Source organism: Asparagus officinalis, chromosome 10, assembly GCF_001876935.1.
Source record: "Asparagus officinalis chromosome 10, Aspof.V1, whole genome shotgun sequence".
Lineage (NCBI taxonomy): Eukaryota > Viridiplantae > Streptophyta > Magnoliopsida > Asparagales > Asparagaceae > Asparagus > Asparagus officinalis.
Window position 1 is genome coordinate 16,311,476 of NC_033803.1, and position 14,122 is coordinate 16,325,597.

The window sequence follows — 14,122 nt, forward strand, 5'->3', positions numbered from 1 at the left end:
ACAAGAGTAAACAACACTTTCTGAATATTCAAAAATGCATCATCATACTACCACATAAGCATTTTTGTGAAACAAAAATTGAAAGGGAACCAGAACTGATAATGTGAAGAATTACAACTCTCAACTGATACACTGAGCAAAAGAAAAAATATTGAGTTGGACTATAACACACAAGGTTATTTGAATGTTGAAAGGCGAGGCAGTTTGTCCCTCAAGTAGTAGAGCCTTGCCCTACGCACTTTTCTATGTTTGACGACTTTGATCTCCTTAATGTTCGGCGAATACCTGCAAGAAGTTAATTTATATCTCAGTTTTTTAGTCACAATGTCTGCAAGAACAATAGAGCTGGGACAGTGAAAAGATCCAGGATTTTGAGAACATGGTGTCACTATATAATTAATAATTAAAAAGTTTTATAATTATGCCCCACGAGTTTTCATATTTGGAAATAAAAAATACCTAATCGCATCGTTAGTAACACATTCAGATACATATTTCTCAATATATAACGTCAATGAGCAATTTTTGAGCCAATCATCACTCAGTTATTTCGCAACTTGCTCTTAATTAACTTCATTGCATAAAAAACTCTTTTGACTAGGGGTGGTAAACGATCGAATCGAATCGAATACTAAGATGTTCGTATTTGTATTTGTTTAAAATTATTGAATTCGAATGTGGACTTTAATATTCATATATCTAGTTTTTCGAATTCGAACTCGAATACTTGGTATTTGATAAATATTCATGAATATTCATGAATACTTATCGAATATCAAAGTATATTTATTCTGCTAAAGAATTTGATTTTCAAATAGTATTAGAATTCATAAATAAAAATTATTCCTTTATAATATATGATGTATATATATTTAAATTAAAAATTTAATTAGAAAACAGATTTAAGATTATTTAAGTTTTAAAATCAGTATATAAAACTTAAGTAGAAATGGTAAGTGGGTTAAAAATATGACATCATATGTGTAATAATACAAATAATAAGTTGTAATCAAAATTCAAACGAATATTTAATATACAAACGAATCAAATATACATCTGGTTAAATTCTATTTGTTAGTAAACTCGAATATTAAAAAATATTTGTTTAGTAGTAAATGAACTATCGAATCGAATATGACCGAATAATTAATTGAACAATTATCGAACTATTTGTTGATTATTTGGTTCATTTCCACCCCTACTTTTGACAGTTACTTTTAGCCACATATAAAATCAGTGTCATCTTCAAAACAAAATACACAAAATAGTTCTAGGCTTAACTGCACTTAAATACCCTGTACCTTCACTTACTTTGCACATATATACATCCCCAGTTGTATTTGGTTGCTCTTAAATACTTAAAGTTTCTAAAAGTTGCACTTTAATACACTCAGTCATGCAAATGTGAGAGTTTCACCCCAAAAATTCTCATGAGACACTCACATACTCATTTTAGAATATTTTAACTCTTAATATTTGTTAAATTTGTTGTATAACCTATCAAAATTCTATTTTGAAATAGAATTAATGTATAATTAAAACAGGACTTTGATAGGTTTAGCAATAGATTTAATAAAAAAATAAGGGTTAAAATATTCTAAATTTAGAATGTGAGCATCACATGAGAATTTTCGGGGGAAACTCTCATGTTTGATTAACTATGGACACTAAAGTGCAATTTTTAAAAACTTTAGAGCATTTAAGTGCAACCATATACAAATGAGAGTATAGATGTGCAGAGTAGGTGAAATTAAAAGGTGTTAAGTGCAATAAAGCCATAGTTCTATGTACTTATTACTCCTTGACTAAAGTGGGGTCACATCACTTTGGTATGGGTACATCCGCAGTGAGCTGAGATAGTAAACATGATTTCGTTAAAAAATGATTTCATGTACAAATATGCAAAGAAATAGGTCTTAGAGAAAAGAAGATTATCGCAAGAAGTTGATATTAGAATAAGCCTTTTTGTTCCCTGGATGTTAGCATAACATATGAAGACGAAAATCAAACAGAAGAAAACCTACGTCAAATTGTCCATATGTAAAATCTAAGGATCCATACATTTTACTCGCAATTGGAAATGCTGGTACTCATGGTATCATACATACAGTTGAGAATTATGGAACTACCGAAGTCAATTAATCCTACTTAGCTACTTGTAGTTGCTCGATTCCACTAAAATTCTTTTTTTGTTGGTTCATTGTTTTGGTGTCTCAAACTGTGCTAATTCATTTAACAAAAAATATTGCACTATTTCAGGTCATGTAACAACATGCAACCTCTATGTGGGAAATTGGAACTGGACACATTTTCTGAGGGTTGATTCCAGTTCAAAAGGATATCTTTCACGGCAGTTAGAACTACAATTGAATCCACAATTAGTTACAACAAACTAAACAGCCATATTTACTAAAGTTCTGTTATGAAAAGTTCGCACTTCATAAGATTTCATAACTAATGAGCCCCAAAATTTTCACTCATAAATTATAAAAAGGACTGCATATGGCAATCAATTTTAGATAGATGACAAGTTTGCCAATTTGCACAATATGTGAATGGTACTTCGAGGAAGATATGTTAATAATACTTGCACAAGAATGCAAGCGGGTAAATTTAGTCTCCGAACAATTATCTCCCAAAAGCATGTTATTTATATTATCTTGAACATTATACCTTATACCGTTTATTCCATGAACATTCTGCATCTTAAAAATGTATAAATAGAACTAACAAACTATAATTCTTTTGATTTTAGTTTAATCTTAAAGCTACGTAAAAGAAAAAATATTGGTGGACAGTAATAATGGAAAAAAACATTATCTTAATGAAAGCTAAACATTGAAATGTTAGCATGCATTCCAGTCTACAAATGTGGAAGCGCAATGATCAAATCGTTGATCCATCTAGGATTCACTGATGTGGTCAAAACCATGGACTGCCTTAGCGGGACTACTTTCCATTGACGATAAAAAAGAAGAACGTATCAGAAAAACTTAATACAGAAATGAATCATTTCTTTCCTCTCCATTACCTTCATTCTACATAGATCTTCTGATCCATTCGCCTAAATATTCTTGAAAAAAAAAATTTAACTAGGACTTTCGGAAAACTTTCAAATGATTCCAACTTCGATCCTAAGATACATAATTAGAAGATGAATAAATGGAGAGAAATCATGAAGATACTCTTAAAATAAGAGTGACAAATAAACCAGGTAACTGATTTGGTTCACATGAACAAGTTTTTATCGACCAACGAATTAAGTGTTGTGCTCCTATGTTTCTAATTCTAACAGAGAGCACGCATCATCATTTTCTCTATAGATAAAAGTGGAATCAAATGGGTAACACCACAATAAGTCATATACCCAATAAATTAGAGCATCCTTATAAAGACCTATTTGGAAATTCAGATATACAGAAGGGAATGAAATTGCATGGGAACATCAAATAATTCTGTTTGGCGTATAGGTCCGAGGAAAGCAGGATCAGTATCCTATTCCATATGGTTGGCCAATTTCATCAACATAGTAAGTCTGATTTCCGACTTGAGTGTCCTTTCCACTGGTAGGAAGTAGGAACAAAGAATAGGGAATCTTTATTCACTTTTCTCCTTTAATCCTCCCTCTCTCTAGATTCCAAATTACACTGCACTTCAAGCAATTGGCAAACATAAGAAATAGGCCAAATGTAGGTTCGTGAATTAAATAATCCTTTCCATGTCATCATTTCATCTGCGATTTCTAGGAGCCTTTGTCCTCCTGATAAAAGTGAACTATGAACTGATTGCCCCCTAAATATAATGTGCACTAATTTAGAAATGATAAAATCCATTGAGAAAATGTGGAGGTAGGAGAAAAACAATTTTCTGATGGCTATATTGATTTAATCAAAGATAAAAGGTCTGTATGATCAACCAATAGATAGGGTAAAGACAACCACAGGTGATAAGTCATTCCCAGTGTTTTAAATATCGGCCAATAAACCGATATTATCGGTGATTTATCGGTTTTGGGGGTCTTCAGCTATGATAAGTTCGGTTCTAAATCAGTTATTTTTTTGGATGTTTATTGCCGATAATGCGGTGATAAAGTGAGTTATCGGTCAATATTGTTGGCCTAAAAATTCGAATTACTGGCCTTTGGTTTGAATTTTGATTTCGGGTAACGGACACCTATTCAATGCACTTTAAACCCGACCCGACCCGAGTTTCTACCATTGGTTAGTAATTCTAAACATAAATATTTATGTTTTGTATTTTTATATTTCATTAAGTATGGTTAGATTATATTTTAGAATATTATATTTATGTATATTACCATCCTGTAATGTCACTCTGATAAACACTACTTATCCCCGGTATATCCCCGATATCTGCTATCCGATATGGATTTCGACCGTCCGATAAATCCCCGATAACCGATATTTAAAACATTGGTCATTCCTTGTCGCTATAGGCTTACACAAAAGATGTCATTAAGTCATTATCTCTTTACATTACTTACAAATAAACTAACTGGACATATTCATAAAAAAGTCTTTTGATGCATGTTGTTTGTTGCTGATGTAAAATTAGTTGATGAGGTTAAATAAGAGATAAAAATATTCAAAGTAGAAAGGCTGAGAGAAACTTCTGAATATGGAGGATTCAGAGTTAGCACAATGAAAGTATAATATATGACACGCAGATAAATCAAAATAATGATAAAGAACTAACGTAGAGGGACTAAAGTTGATTATTTGGTCAATTTGTTTTTGTCTTTACAATGTTTTTTAAAAATCAAAACTGAATTAAATATCTTCTGAAATCAAATCAAAATCGAACTCAATCAACTTCAAACCAAACCAAGCTTGTCAATTAGGTGCTGGTTTGCCTGTATGCGAAATTTTCTAAATAAGAAGAAAGAAAGGAGAGAAAGACCCACAAATACAATGGAGACGTGAAACACCAAGAAAACATCTAAATCAAATATCAATTATTTTGATCAAAATTCAATGCAGGGTCCTAAAACCCTTTAATATTCCTCAAACAATAATTTATGATCTTTTCGTATATTGCATTTACTAAATTAGCAGACAAATAACACTCCACAGACTTGAATGGAAGAATATGATTCATGTAGCCAACCCAAAAGTTTCTAATAAAAGCTTTGTCGTTGTTTTTCTTGTTATTGTCCAACAGTCACATCTGTAACTACAAAAACCACCCGTCCATCTCTCTATTTGAATCACCTTTTCTTTTACACTAACAATAGGCACAGCAACATGTTTATAACCGTGGAACTAGCAGCAGAGGTTGACAGGTGAAGATTCAGGCAAACTGGGTGGCGGTCGACCGGTCCGGTCGACCGCATTCGTGCACATTGTTCACTGGGCTTCAGCATTGGTGGCCGGTCCGGTCGACCGACGCTGCAGTTTCGGGTTGGGTTCTGTTTCCAGACCCGTTTCGTTTGTGAGTTGTATTTAAACCCTAAACTCGATTCTAGGGTTAAGCTTGGGCGATTTTGAGCTGCTGAAAGGGGATTTTGAGGGCTTCTATTGTTGGAGTCTATTGGAGAGATCAAGTGGTCTTGTAAGAGGGTTTTGGGTAAGATTTGTAACCCTAATTTGTATTTTCCTTTGATTTCATTAGTAAAACTTCTCCCTCCTTGCCCCGTGGACGTAGGTACATTGTCGAACCACGTATATCTTGTGTACTTGCTTTGATTGGTTGGCTTGTGTTCACTTGTGGTCTACTATTGTTCTTGTGTGTGCTTTTGATTTGGCTGATTGGGGCTTTCGCGGCGCACAACAAGTGGTATCAGAGCTCCGGGTTGGATTTGGGAGTTTTGTTCGAAGGATTCACTGTTGGGTTCTCGTTTGAAGAGTAGATCTACAATATGGGTGATACAAGCAGGGCTAGTTCAAGTGTTACTAGTACATCGGGGTCGGCTTTGACAAAGGCGATCCAAAATTTGAGCATCAATAACACTAAAATTGATGTCCCAAAGTTCGACGGCAAGATTAACTTCGGTTTATGGAGGTGTCAAGTAATGGACGCCTTAGATGCACAAAATTTAGAGGAGACTCTTGAGTTTCAAGAGAAACCCGAGGAGATTGATGATAGGGTTTGGAAGAAAATGCACAGTAGGGCTTGTAGGGTGATTCGGTCATGCTTGACGCCGGATCTCATTTATGATGTGATGAACGAGACATCGGCAAAGAGATTGTGGGAAACGCTCAATGAAAAATATTTGACAAAGAGCATTGAGAATAGGCTTCATTTGAAGAAAATGTTCTACCAATTCAAGATGAAGAGAGGAATTTCCATTCGAGAGCATGTTAACAACTTCACAAAGCTAATTTCGGACATGGCCAATGTTGATATCATGGTGGAGGATGAAGACAAGGCGATGTTACTATTGTGTTCGTTGCCGGATGATGAATTTAGTACTTTTGTTCTCACTATGATTAATGGGCGAACTACAGTTAGCTACAAGGAGGTGACCTCGGCATTAGTGAATTATGAGCTGAGGAAGAATGATTGTGAGCCCTCCGAGAAGGCATCAGATGATGCACTTGCAGTTCGTGGCCGTAGTCCAAACCGCCAAGTTCAACCGTCCAAAATCAAAGAATAGGGGTAGCCATAAAAGTGTTGGTAGAAATCAATGTGCCTTTTGCAAAGAAGAAGGACATTGGAAGAATGAGTGCCCAAAGTTGAAGGATAGAGCCGGGAAGCAAAGGGGGAAAGCTGTACAAGCTTCAGAGGTGAATGTTGCCAAGGTTGTTGGCGACATTTCAGTGTTATGTCGATTCTACGGAGTGGATGCTTGATTCGGGAGCTACATTTCACATTTGTCCTAAGAGGGATTGGTTTACCAACTTTGAGGAGTTAAAGAGAGGAGACGTGGTGCTCATGGGGAACGATCACGTTTGTCCTATTAGTGGGATTGGCTCAGTCAGAATCAGAATGCATGACGGGGTGACTAGGGAATTGAAAGATGTGAAGTTCGTACCGCAGTTGACGAAGAACCTCATTTCTCTTGGGACTTTGGAGGCATCCGGTTATAGAGTGATCTTAGAGGATGCTAGTTTGAAGGTCATGAAGGGTTCTATGGTGGTGATGCGAGGTGTCAGGGAAAACAACCTATACTACTTGAAGGGCAAGACAGTTACAGGGAGTCTGGCAGCTTCTATTACCACAGAGAAGGACACTATCACACTATGGCACATGAGGCTTGGACACACAGGTGAAAAGTCCCTACAGTCTTTGGCAAAACAGGGGCTACTGAAAGATGCAAAGACCTGCAAGATGGAGCTGTGTGAGCATTGCATTCTTGGGAAGAAGACTAAAGTGAAGTTTGGCACCACAATTCACAACACCCAAGGTATATTAGACTACATTCACACAGATGTTTGGGACCCTTCCAAGCACACATCGTTTGGTGGGGCAAATTATTTTATCACTTTCATTGATGATTATTCCAGGAGGAATTGGGTATATACCATGAAGCATAAACACGAGGTCCTGGATATATTTATGGAGTGGAAGAAAGTGGAGCTGCAGACAGGTAGAAAGGTGAAGACTCTTCGTTCAGACAATGGTGGAGAGTATAAGAGTGATCCATTTCTGCAGTTTTGTCGGGATCACGGCATTAGAAGACACTTCACAGTTAGAGAGACACCGCAACAAAATGGGGTGGCAGAGAGACTGAACCGTACCTTGCTAGAGAAGGTGCGATGTATGATGACGCATAGTGGATTGGCTAGATCTTTTTGGGCCGATGCGTTAGTTTATGCGAGCCATCTCATTAACAGGTTGTCGTGCACTGCGATAGAGGGGAAGACTCCTATGGAGCGCTGGTCTGGTTTTGTGGCTAGTGATTATGATACTCTTCGGATATTTGGGTGTCCAGCTTATTTCCATGTTAGTGATGGGAAGTTGAATCCGAGAGCGAGGAATGCTATCTTTGTGGGATTTAGAGAAGGTGTACATTGCAGCAGATAGACCGAGGAGAGAGATTCGTCGGCCAGCTAGATATAATGATGTCATGGTGGCATATGCTTTATCGGTGGAGGTCGTTGATGATCTTATTCCTGCCACATTCAGGGAGGCAGAGTCCAGCCTTGATTCCATTAGGTGAAGGAATGCTATGGAGGAGGAGATGCAATCTCTTCAGAAGAACGACACTTGGGAACTTGCAAAGCTACCGAAGGGTAAGAAAGCTATTGGTTGCAAGTGGGTGTATGCTAAGAAGGAGGAATCTTCTATTGGGGACATTCGATTCAAGGCCAGATTGGTTGCCAAGGGATATGCACAGCTTGAGGGCGTTGACTACAATGAGGTGTTTTCACCCGTTGTGAAACATTCGTCGATTCGGATACTTTTGGCATTGGTGGCACAGCTGGACTTAGATTTGGTCCAAATGGACGTGAAGACGGCCTTTCTACATGGAGACTTAGATGAGGAGATCTACATGACACAACCTATGGGGTTTAAAACTGCAGGAAAAGAAGATTTGGTGTGCAAATTAAAAAAATCTCTTTATGGACTGAAACAATCACCGCGACAGTGGTACAAGAGATTTGATAGCTTTATGATTGGCCGAGGGTACACGAGGAGCCCTTATGACCCGTGTGTTTATATGCACAAGCTACAAGATGGTGAGCACATTTATTTGTTATTGTATGTTGATGATATGCTCATAGCTTCCAGGAACACTTCAGCTATTGGGAAATTAAAAAAGGAGCTGTCATCTGAATTTGAGATGAAGGACCTGAGAGAGGCTAAGAAGATATTGGGTATGGAGATTGAGCGAGACAGGGTGAAGGGAAAACTGAAGCTTACACAGAGGAGTTACTTGCAGAAGATGCTGAAGAAATTCAGTTTTGAGGGTAATACCAAGGTAATGAGTACTCCATTAGCTCCCCACTTTAAGCTTTCAGCTTTGATGTCACCAGTTTCAGTAGAGGATAGGGACTACATGTCCAAGGTTCCATACGCCAGCGCAGTGGGTAGCTTGATGTATGCTATGGTGTGTACTAGGCCAGATTTGTCACAGACCGTGAGCATGGTATCTAGGTACATGCACAACCCCGGGAAGGGGCATTGGGAGGCCGTGAAGTGGATTCTACGGTATATTAAGGGTACCGTGGATGTTGGGTTGATATTTGCGAAGAATGATGAGACAGGGCAGGATTGTATCGGCTACGTGGATTCAGACTACACCGGAGATCTTGACAAGCGTCGGTCCACTACAGGTTATGTTTTTACATTGGCTAGTGCACCGATGTGTTAGAGATGTACTCTTCAGTCTACAGTGACGTTTTCTACTACAGAGGCGGAATATATGGCGGGGACTGAAGCAGTGAAGGAGGCTTTGTGGCTACCTGGCTTGTTGGATGATTTGGGGATTGCACAGGAAACCATTCAGGTACATTATGATAGTATGTCAGCTATCTATTTGGCGAAGAACCAAGTCTACCATGCACGCACGAAGCACATTGATGTCAGATTTTACTTTGTACGTGACGTATTAGATGATGGTGATGTCATGTTGGTGAAGGTCCACACCAAGGATAACCCTGCTGATATGTTGACCAAAGTTGTATCAGGTGTGAAGTTTGATCACTGTTTGAAATGTTGAATATTCTTCATTGTTGAGGCCGTTGGTGGCCATTTGGATGAACTACGTTCGGCTTGATTCCTTGGGCAAGAGGATATGTAGGCAGTCTTGCAGATGCAACCGGTTAAGTTGATTGGGGGTGCTTTGGTGTCGGCTCAGTTTTGGCAAACGCTCGCCGAGGTGGAGATTTGTGGAACTAGCAGCAGAGGTTGACAGGTGAAGATTCAGGCAAACTGGGTGGCGGTCGACCGGCCCGGTCGACCGCATTCGTGCACATTGTTCACTGGGCTTCAGCATTGGTGGCGGTCGACCGGTCCGGTCGACCGCAGAAGTTTCTGCTCGGTGGTCGGTCGACCGCCGAACTCTCTGGAGTTTGGGTCTCTTGCTGGATGGTGGGCGGTCGACCGGTCCGGTCGACCGCCGCTGCGGGTTTCGGATGGGTCCTGTTTCCAGACCCGTTTCGTTTGTGAGTTGTATTTAAACCCTAAACTCGATTCTAGGGTTAAGCTTGGGTGATTTTGAGCTGCTGAAAAGGGATTTTGAGGGCTTCTATTGTTGGAGTCTATTGGAGAAATCAAGTGGTCTTGTAAGAGGGTTTTGGGTAAGATTTGCAACCCTAATTTGTATTCCCCTTTGATTTCATTAGTAAAGCTTCCCCCTCCTTACCCCGTGGCCGTAGGCACATTGCCGAACCACGTATATCTTGTGTACTTGCTGTGATTGGTTGGCTTGTGTTCACTTGTGGTCTACTATTGTTCTTGTGTGTGCTTTTGATTTGGCTGATTGGGGCAACAATAACTCCCTTTATCTCACACTTAGCATCTCATGGACTATAAGCACCTAAAGGACCACCATAATTCAGAAATAACATCTATTCTCCAACTCTAAATGCCCTATCCTCTCCCTATTTGTCTTCATGAAAAAAGTATCAATTAACATCACAATATTTAGTAGCACGTGTAATCATAACCATGTTGAAAAAACAGCTTAATATCTTCTCCCTCGGTTCCTCTAATAAACCCTTAGTACTCTCCATCTAAAAATTGCAATGATATGCACTACACAACTAAATATTGCATAAAAACAAAAGCTTTCCATCAGCACCACATTTCCTATTCACGACTTCTTACTAGGATCATAGGCAACTGCCATTCAGGTGTCTAAAATGCTAAGTGATACTGCACAATCTGTCAACAGACAAACCTCAATACATGTAGATGTATCAACATACTACTTTTATACGGGAACTTTTCTAGATGAGTGCCTAATAAGTAATAAGTTGAACATAGTAAATCCACTTGAATGAAAATACAGTATTGTATAACTATAATTACATAGATATGTTAAACCATGAGCTAAAGTTTGCGTGTCGGATTGAACAATAATTCCATGTAATGTTAGCTAAGGATTTCTCAAAATAAGCCACTTTACATCAACCTATCATCACTTAAGTTATATAATATTTCTCTAAGGTTGTCGCAAAACCGATATAACTAACACAAAAACATGTCCTCCAATTCTAATTGACCAAAAAAACAATTTCACAAACAAGTTAGCTACAAAGAACGGTAACGACATCAAAATAAGAACCTTTAAATGAGGCAATTAAAAAAGGAAATATCAATAAACTTACACAGGGAAGACAATCTCAACACCAATCCCCGCAATGATTCTCCGAATACGAATTGTGGTGTGAATTCCTGCATTCTGCTTCGATATAACTATACCCTTATAGATAGAGGCTCTTCTCCTATTCTCTGGCACTTCCTACATCCAGTCATGTCATAAAACACACAAAATTAATCAACTTTAAACAAACATAACCTAGTGCCTTTCTAGGTCTCTTTTCTCACCAATTTAATCTCGACAATGTCACCGGTTCTAAGGTCCGGAACTGGCCTCTCACTCTCTGCGGCCTCAACAGCCCTTTTATTCAAAATCTAGTACGTCGCAGCACACAAAGAAAGCAAGTCAGCAAGAGAAAAGAATACAAAACATGAAAAATCAAAAGAAAATAGAGAGGCTTATTTGCACTTCAAATACCCTACAATTTCACCCGTTTTCAATTTTTGATACCAAGTACTATTCTGACAACTCGAAACCCCCAAAGTTTTCAAATTGAGGTTAAATTGACAATTCGATGCCTCAGAGCCCCTAACTTTGTCCCTCCCATCCCCCCAAACTTTAAAAAAAAAACTGAAATTTCGTAAGAAAACATGTTTCTCGTTCACTTTTTTATGCGGACGGTCTCGCACAAAATTAACCAACCAACTCGTTAGAATAAGTTCGGAACTTTGGGGGTGTTCCCAAATAAAAAAAAAAAAAAAAAAAATATCAGTACCCCCATGATGTCCCCGAGCTTGACGATAGGAGGCCTTGGGGGTTTAGCTGCTCCTCCTTCCTCCTCGGCCGCATCTCCAGCCGCTTCGGTCTCGGGCTCTTCGGCTTCTACATTGTCTGCAGAGAGAGAGAGAGAGAGAGATTTTAGGGTTTTGGTTCAAAAAGAAGGACGAGGCATTGGGGCGTGAGAGAGACAGAGAGAGCCTTATCCCAGGAGCAGAACGAGCGAGAGGAGAACAGAATGGAAAGGCTGGAAGAGGAGGATGACGACGTTGGGCGGCTTATCCGTTAGCTTATTAAGAACACTTTCTTAAGGGCTTGTTTGGATTTTGGGGAATAAGGGTGAAGGGAAGTTAGGGGAACCATTCATCTCCATTTATTTTGTTTGAAAACATTTAGGAGGTGAAGTTATTCACCCTAGTTCCTCTTGATTCACCCCCTAAGGGGGGGTTATTCATTGGTGTAAAAATTGGGATAATGGGATAATTTTTGGAACACCACTTTTTGGTGTTATTCATTGGTGTAATTGGAACTGAGGTAAACTTTATAGTGTTATTGGTTTGTTGGGATAATTTGGGGACAAATACCCCACTTCCCCTAAAATTACCCTAACTATATAAACACTTCACATCCCCACCCTTAAAATTTACCCAAAAAAGAGAGCTGGAACAAATGGGGGTAATATTTGCCCTCTTCTTCCACGTCGTCCGCCGAGCCCCGCCTGAGTCTCCTCCCCCGCCCTTGGCAACGGCGCTGAGCTCGTAAGGATCAAGCGACACTGTGAGATTCTCAATTCCTCTCAATCTTTTGAAATATTTTGTTTAATTCGTAAGAGAGCTGGATTTATTTTGATATTTTCCGTTAAAACAGCGGTGGAGGTTGCGGTGGGTTGCGGTGGGGGTTTTGGGCGACGGGAGGAAGATCGCGGTAGGGGTTTTGGATCGAGCCGGGAAGCAGGGGGGAGAGGAGTTCAAGATTGAAGTTTTCGGTTCTTGATTCTTGGTTATGTGGTGTTTTTGATTGCGATGTTTTGCCCCTTTTGGTGATTTATCCTGATTTCAGCTTGCTTATGCTTGATATGGGGCCAAATCAAATAATGTTAATTGTTAATTGTCCCATTACCCCATTACTCAAATTGTCCCATTACACCATTTTACCCCCCACTTTATCCCACTCAAATTATCCTATTGGGTAAAATTACCCCATTGGAACAATTTACCCCAATGAATAACCCCTCCCCCTCCCCCCCCCGTTACCCCCCAAATTGGGGTGTAACCAAGGGGAAGGGAACTCCCTTCCCTTCCCTTCCCTTCCATTCTCTCACCTAGTTTCCCTTAACTTCCCTTCACCCCCTACAAATCCAAACAGGCTCTAAGTAAATTTTATTCCGGCTAAATAGCATTTATATACCTTATTGTTTCATCTATTTGTCACTTATATACATACCCCCACTTTAAATTTAGTAGCAAGACAATTTCCTAAAAAAAAATTTAAACTTACACTTACATTTCCTCACTTATTTTTGGTAGCACCTATGTACCCTAAAGTTATAAAGCTTGCACTTAAATATACCCTCAAGGTTTAAAATCTAGATATTAAGTACCCTAATTTTTTGAAACTTACACTTAAAAACTCTCAAGTTTGGATAACTGAGGGTATTCATGTGCAAGTTTTAAAAACTTTAAGTATTTATGTGTAAGTTTTGAAAACTTTGTATCTAAGTGCTAGTTGTAAAGACTTTACCCTAAAGTTTTTACAACTAGCACTTACATACCATTAGTTATGCAAACTTAAGGGGCATTTGAGTGCAAGTTTTTAAAAAAAAAATTAAGGTACCTACCTAAGTGCTAGATTAGAACATTAGGTATGTAAGTGCTAGTTGTGAAAACTTTAAGGTATTTAGGTACCGCCAAAAAAAAGAATATATAAGTGTAATTTAAAAAACTTTACGGTATTTCTTTTGCTACCAAATACAAGTTAGAATATCATATCATATCATATCATATCATACTCTCTTTAAAAGAGGGAGTTATGAAAAAACTTTCTAAGGACTATATTACCTCTATTCTCTTTTGATATTACATTCTAATACTAACTAAACTAAATTAATTATCATTGTTAATTAATTACATTATATGTCACTTTAAGTTCGCATAATTTGGTCCTTAGAATTTCTAA

At 38.4% G+C, this 14,122-nt stretch overlaps 1 protein-coding gene across 1 annotated transcript in view; it reads right to left on the reverse strand.

Annotated features, from left to right (window-relative positions):
- LOC109826508 (50S ribosomal protein L19-1, chloroplastic-like) overlaps positions 1-14,122 on the reverse strand; it is a 24,018-nt gene continuing 9,896 nt past the window's right edge. Inside the window, exons 2-5 of the mRNA XM_020393538.1 lie at positions 11,946-12,061; positions 11,458-11,544; positions 11,238-11,371; positions 1-285 (exon numbers count right to left, since the gene is read on the reverse strand). Of these exons, the coding sequence (XP_020249127.1) occupies positions 177-285; positions 11,238-11,371; positions 11,458-11,544; positions 11,946-12,061 (446 nt within the window). The 3' untranslated portion in view covers positions 1-176. The remainder of the gene's footprint in view (positions 286-11,237; positions 11,372-11,457; positions 11,545-11,945; positions 12,062-14,122) is intronic.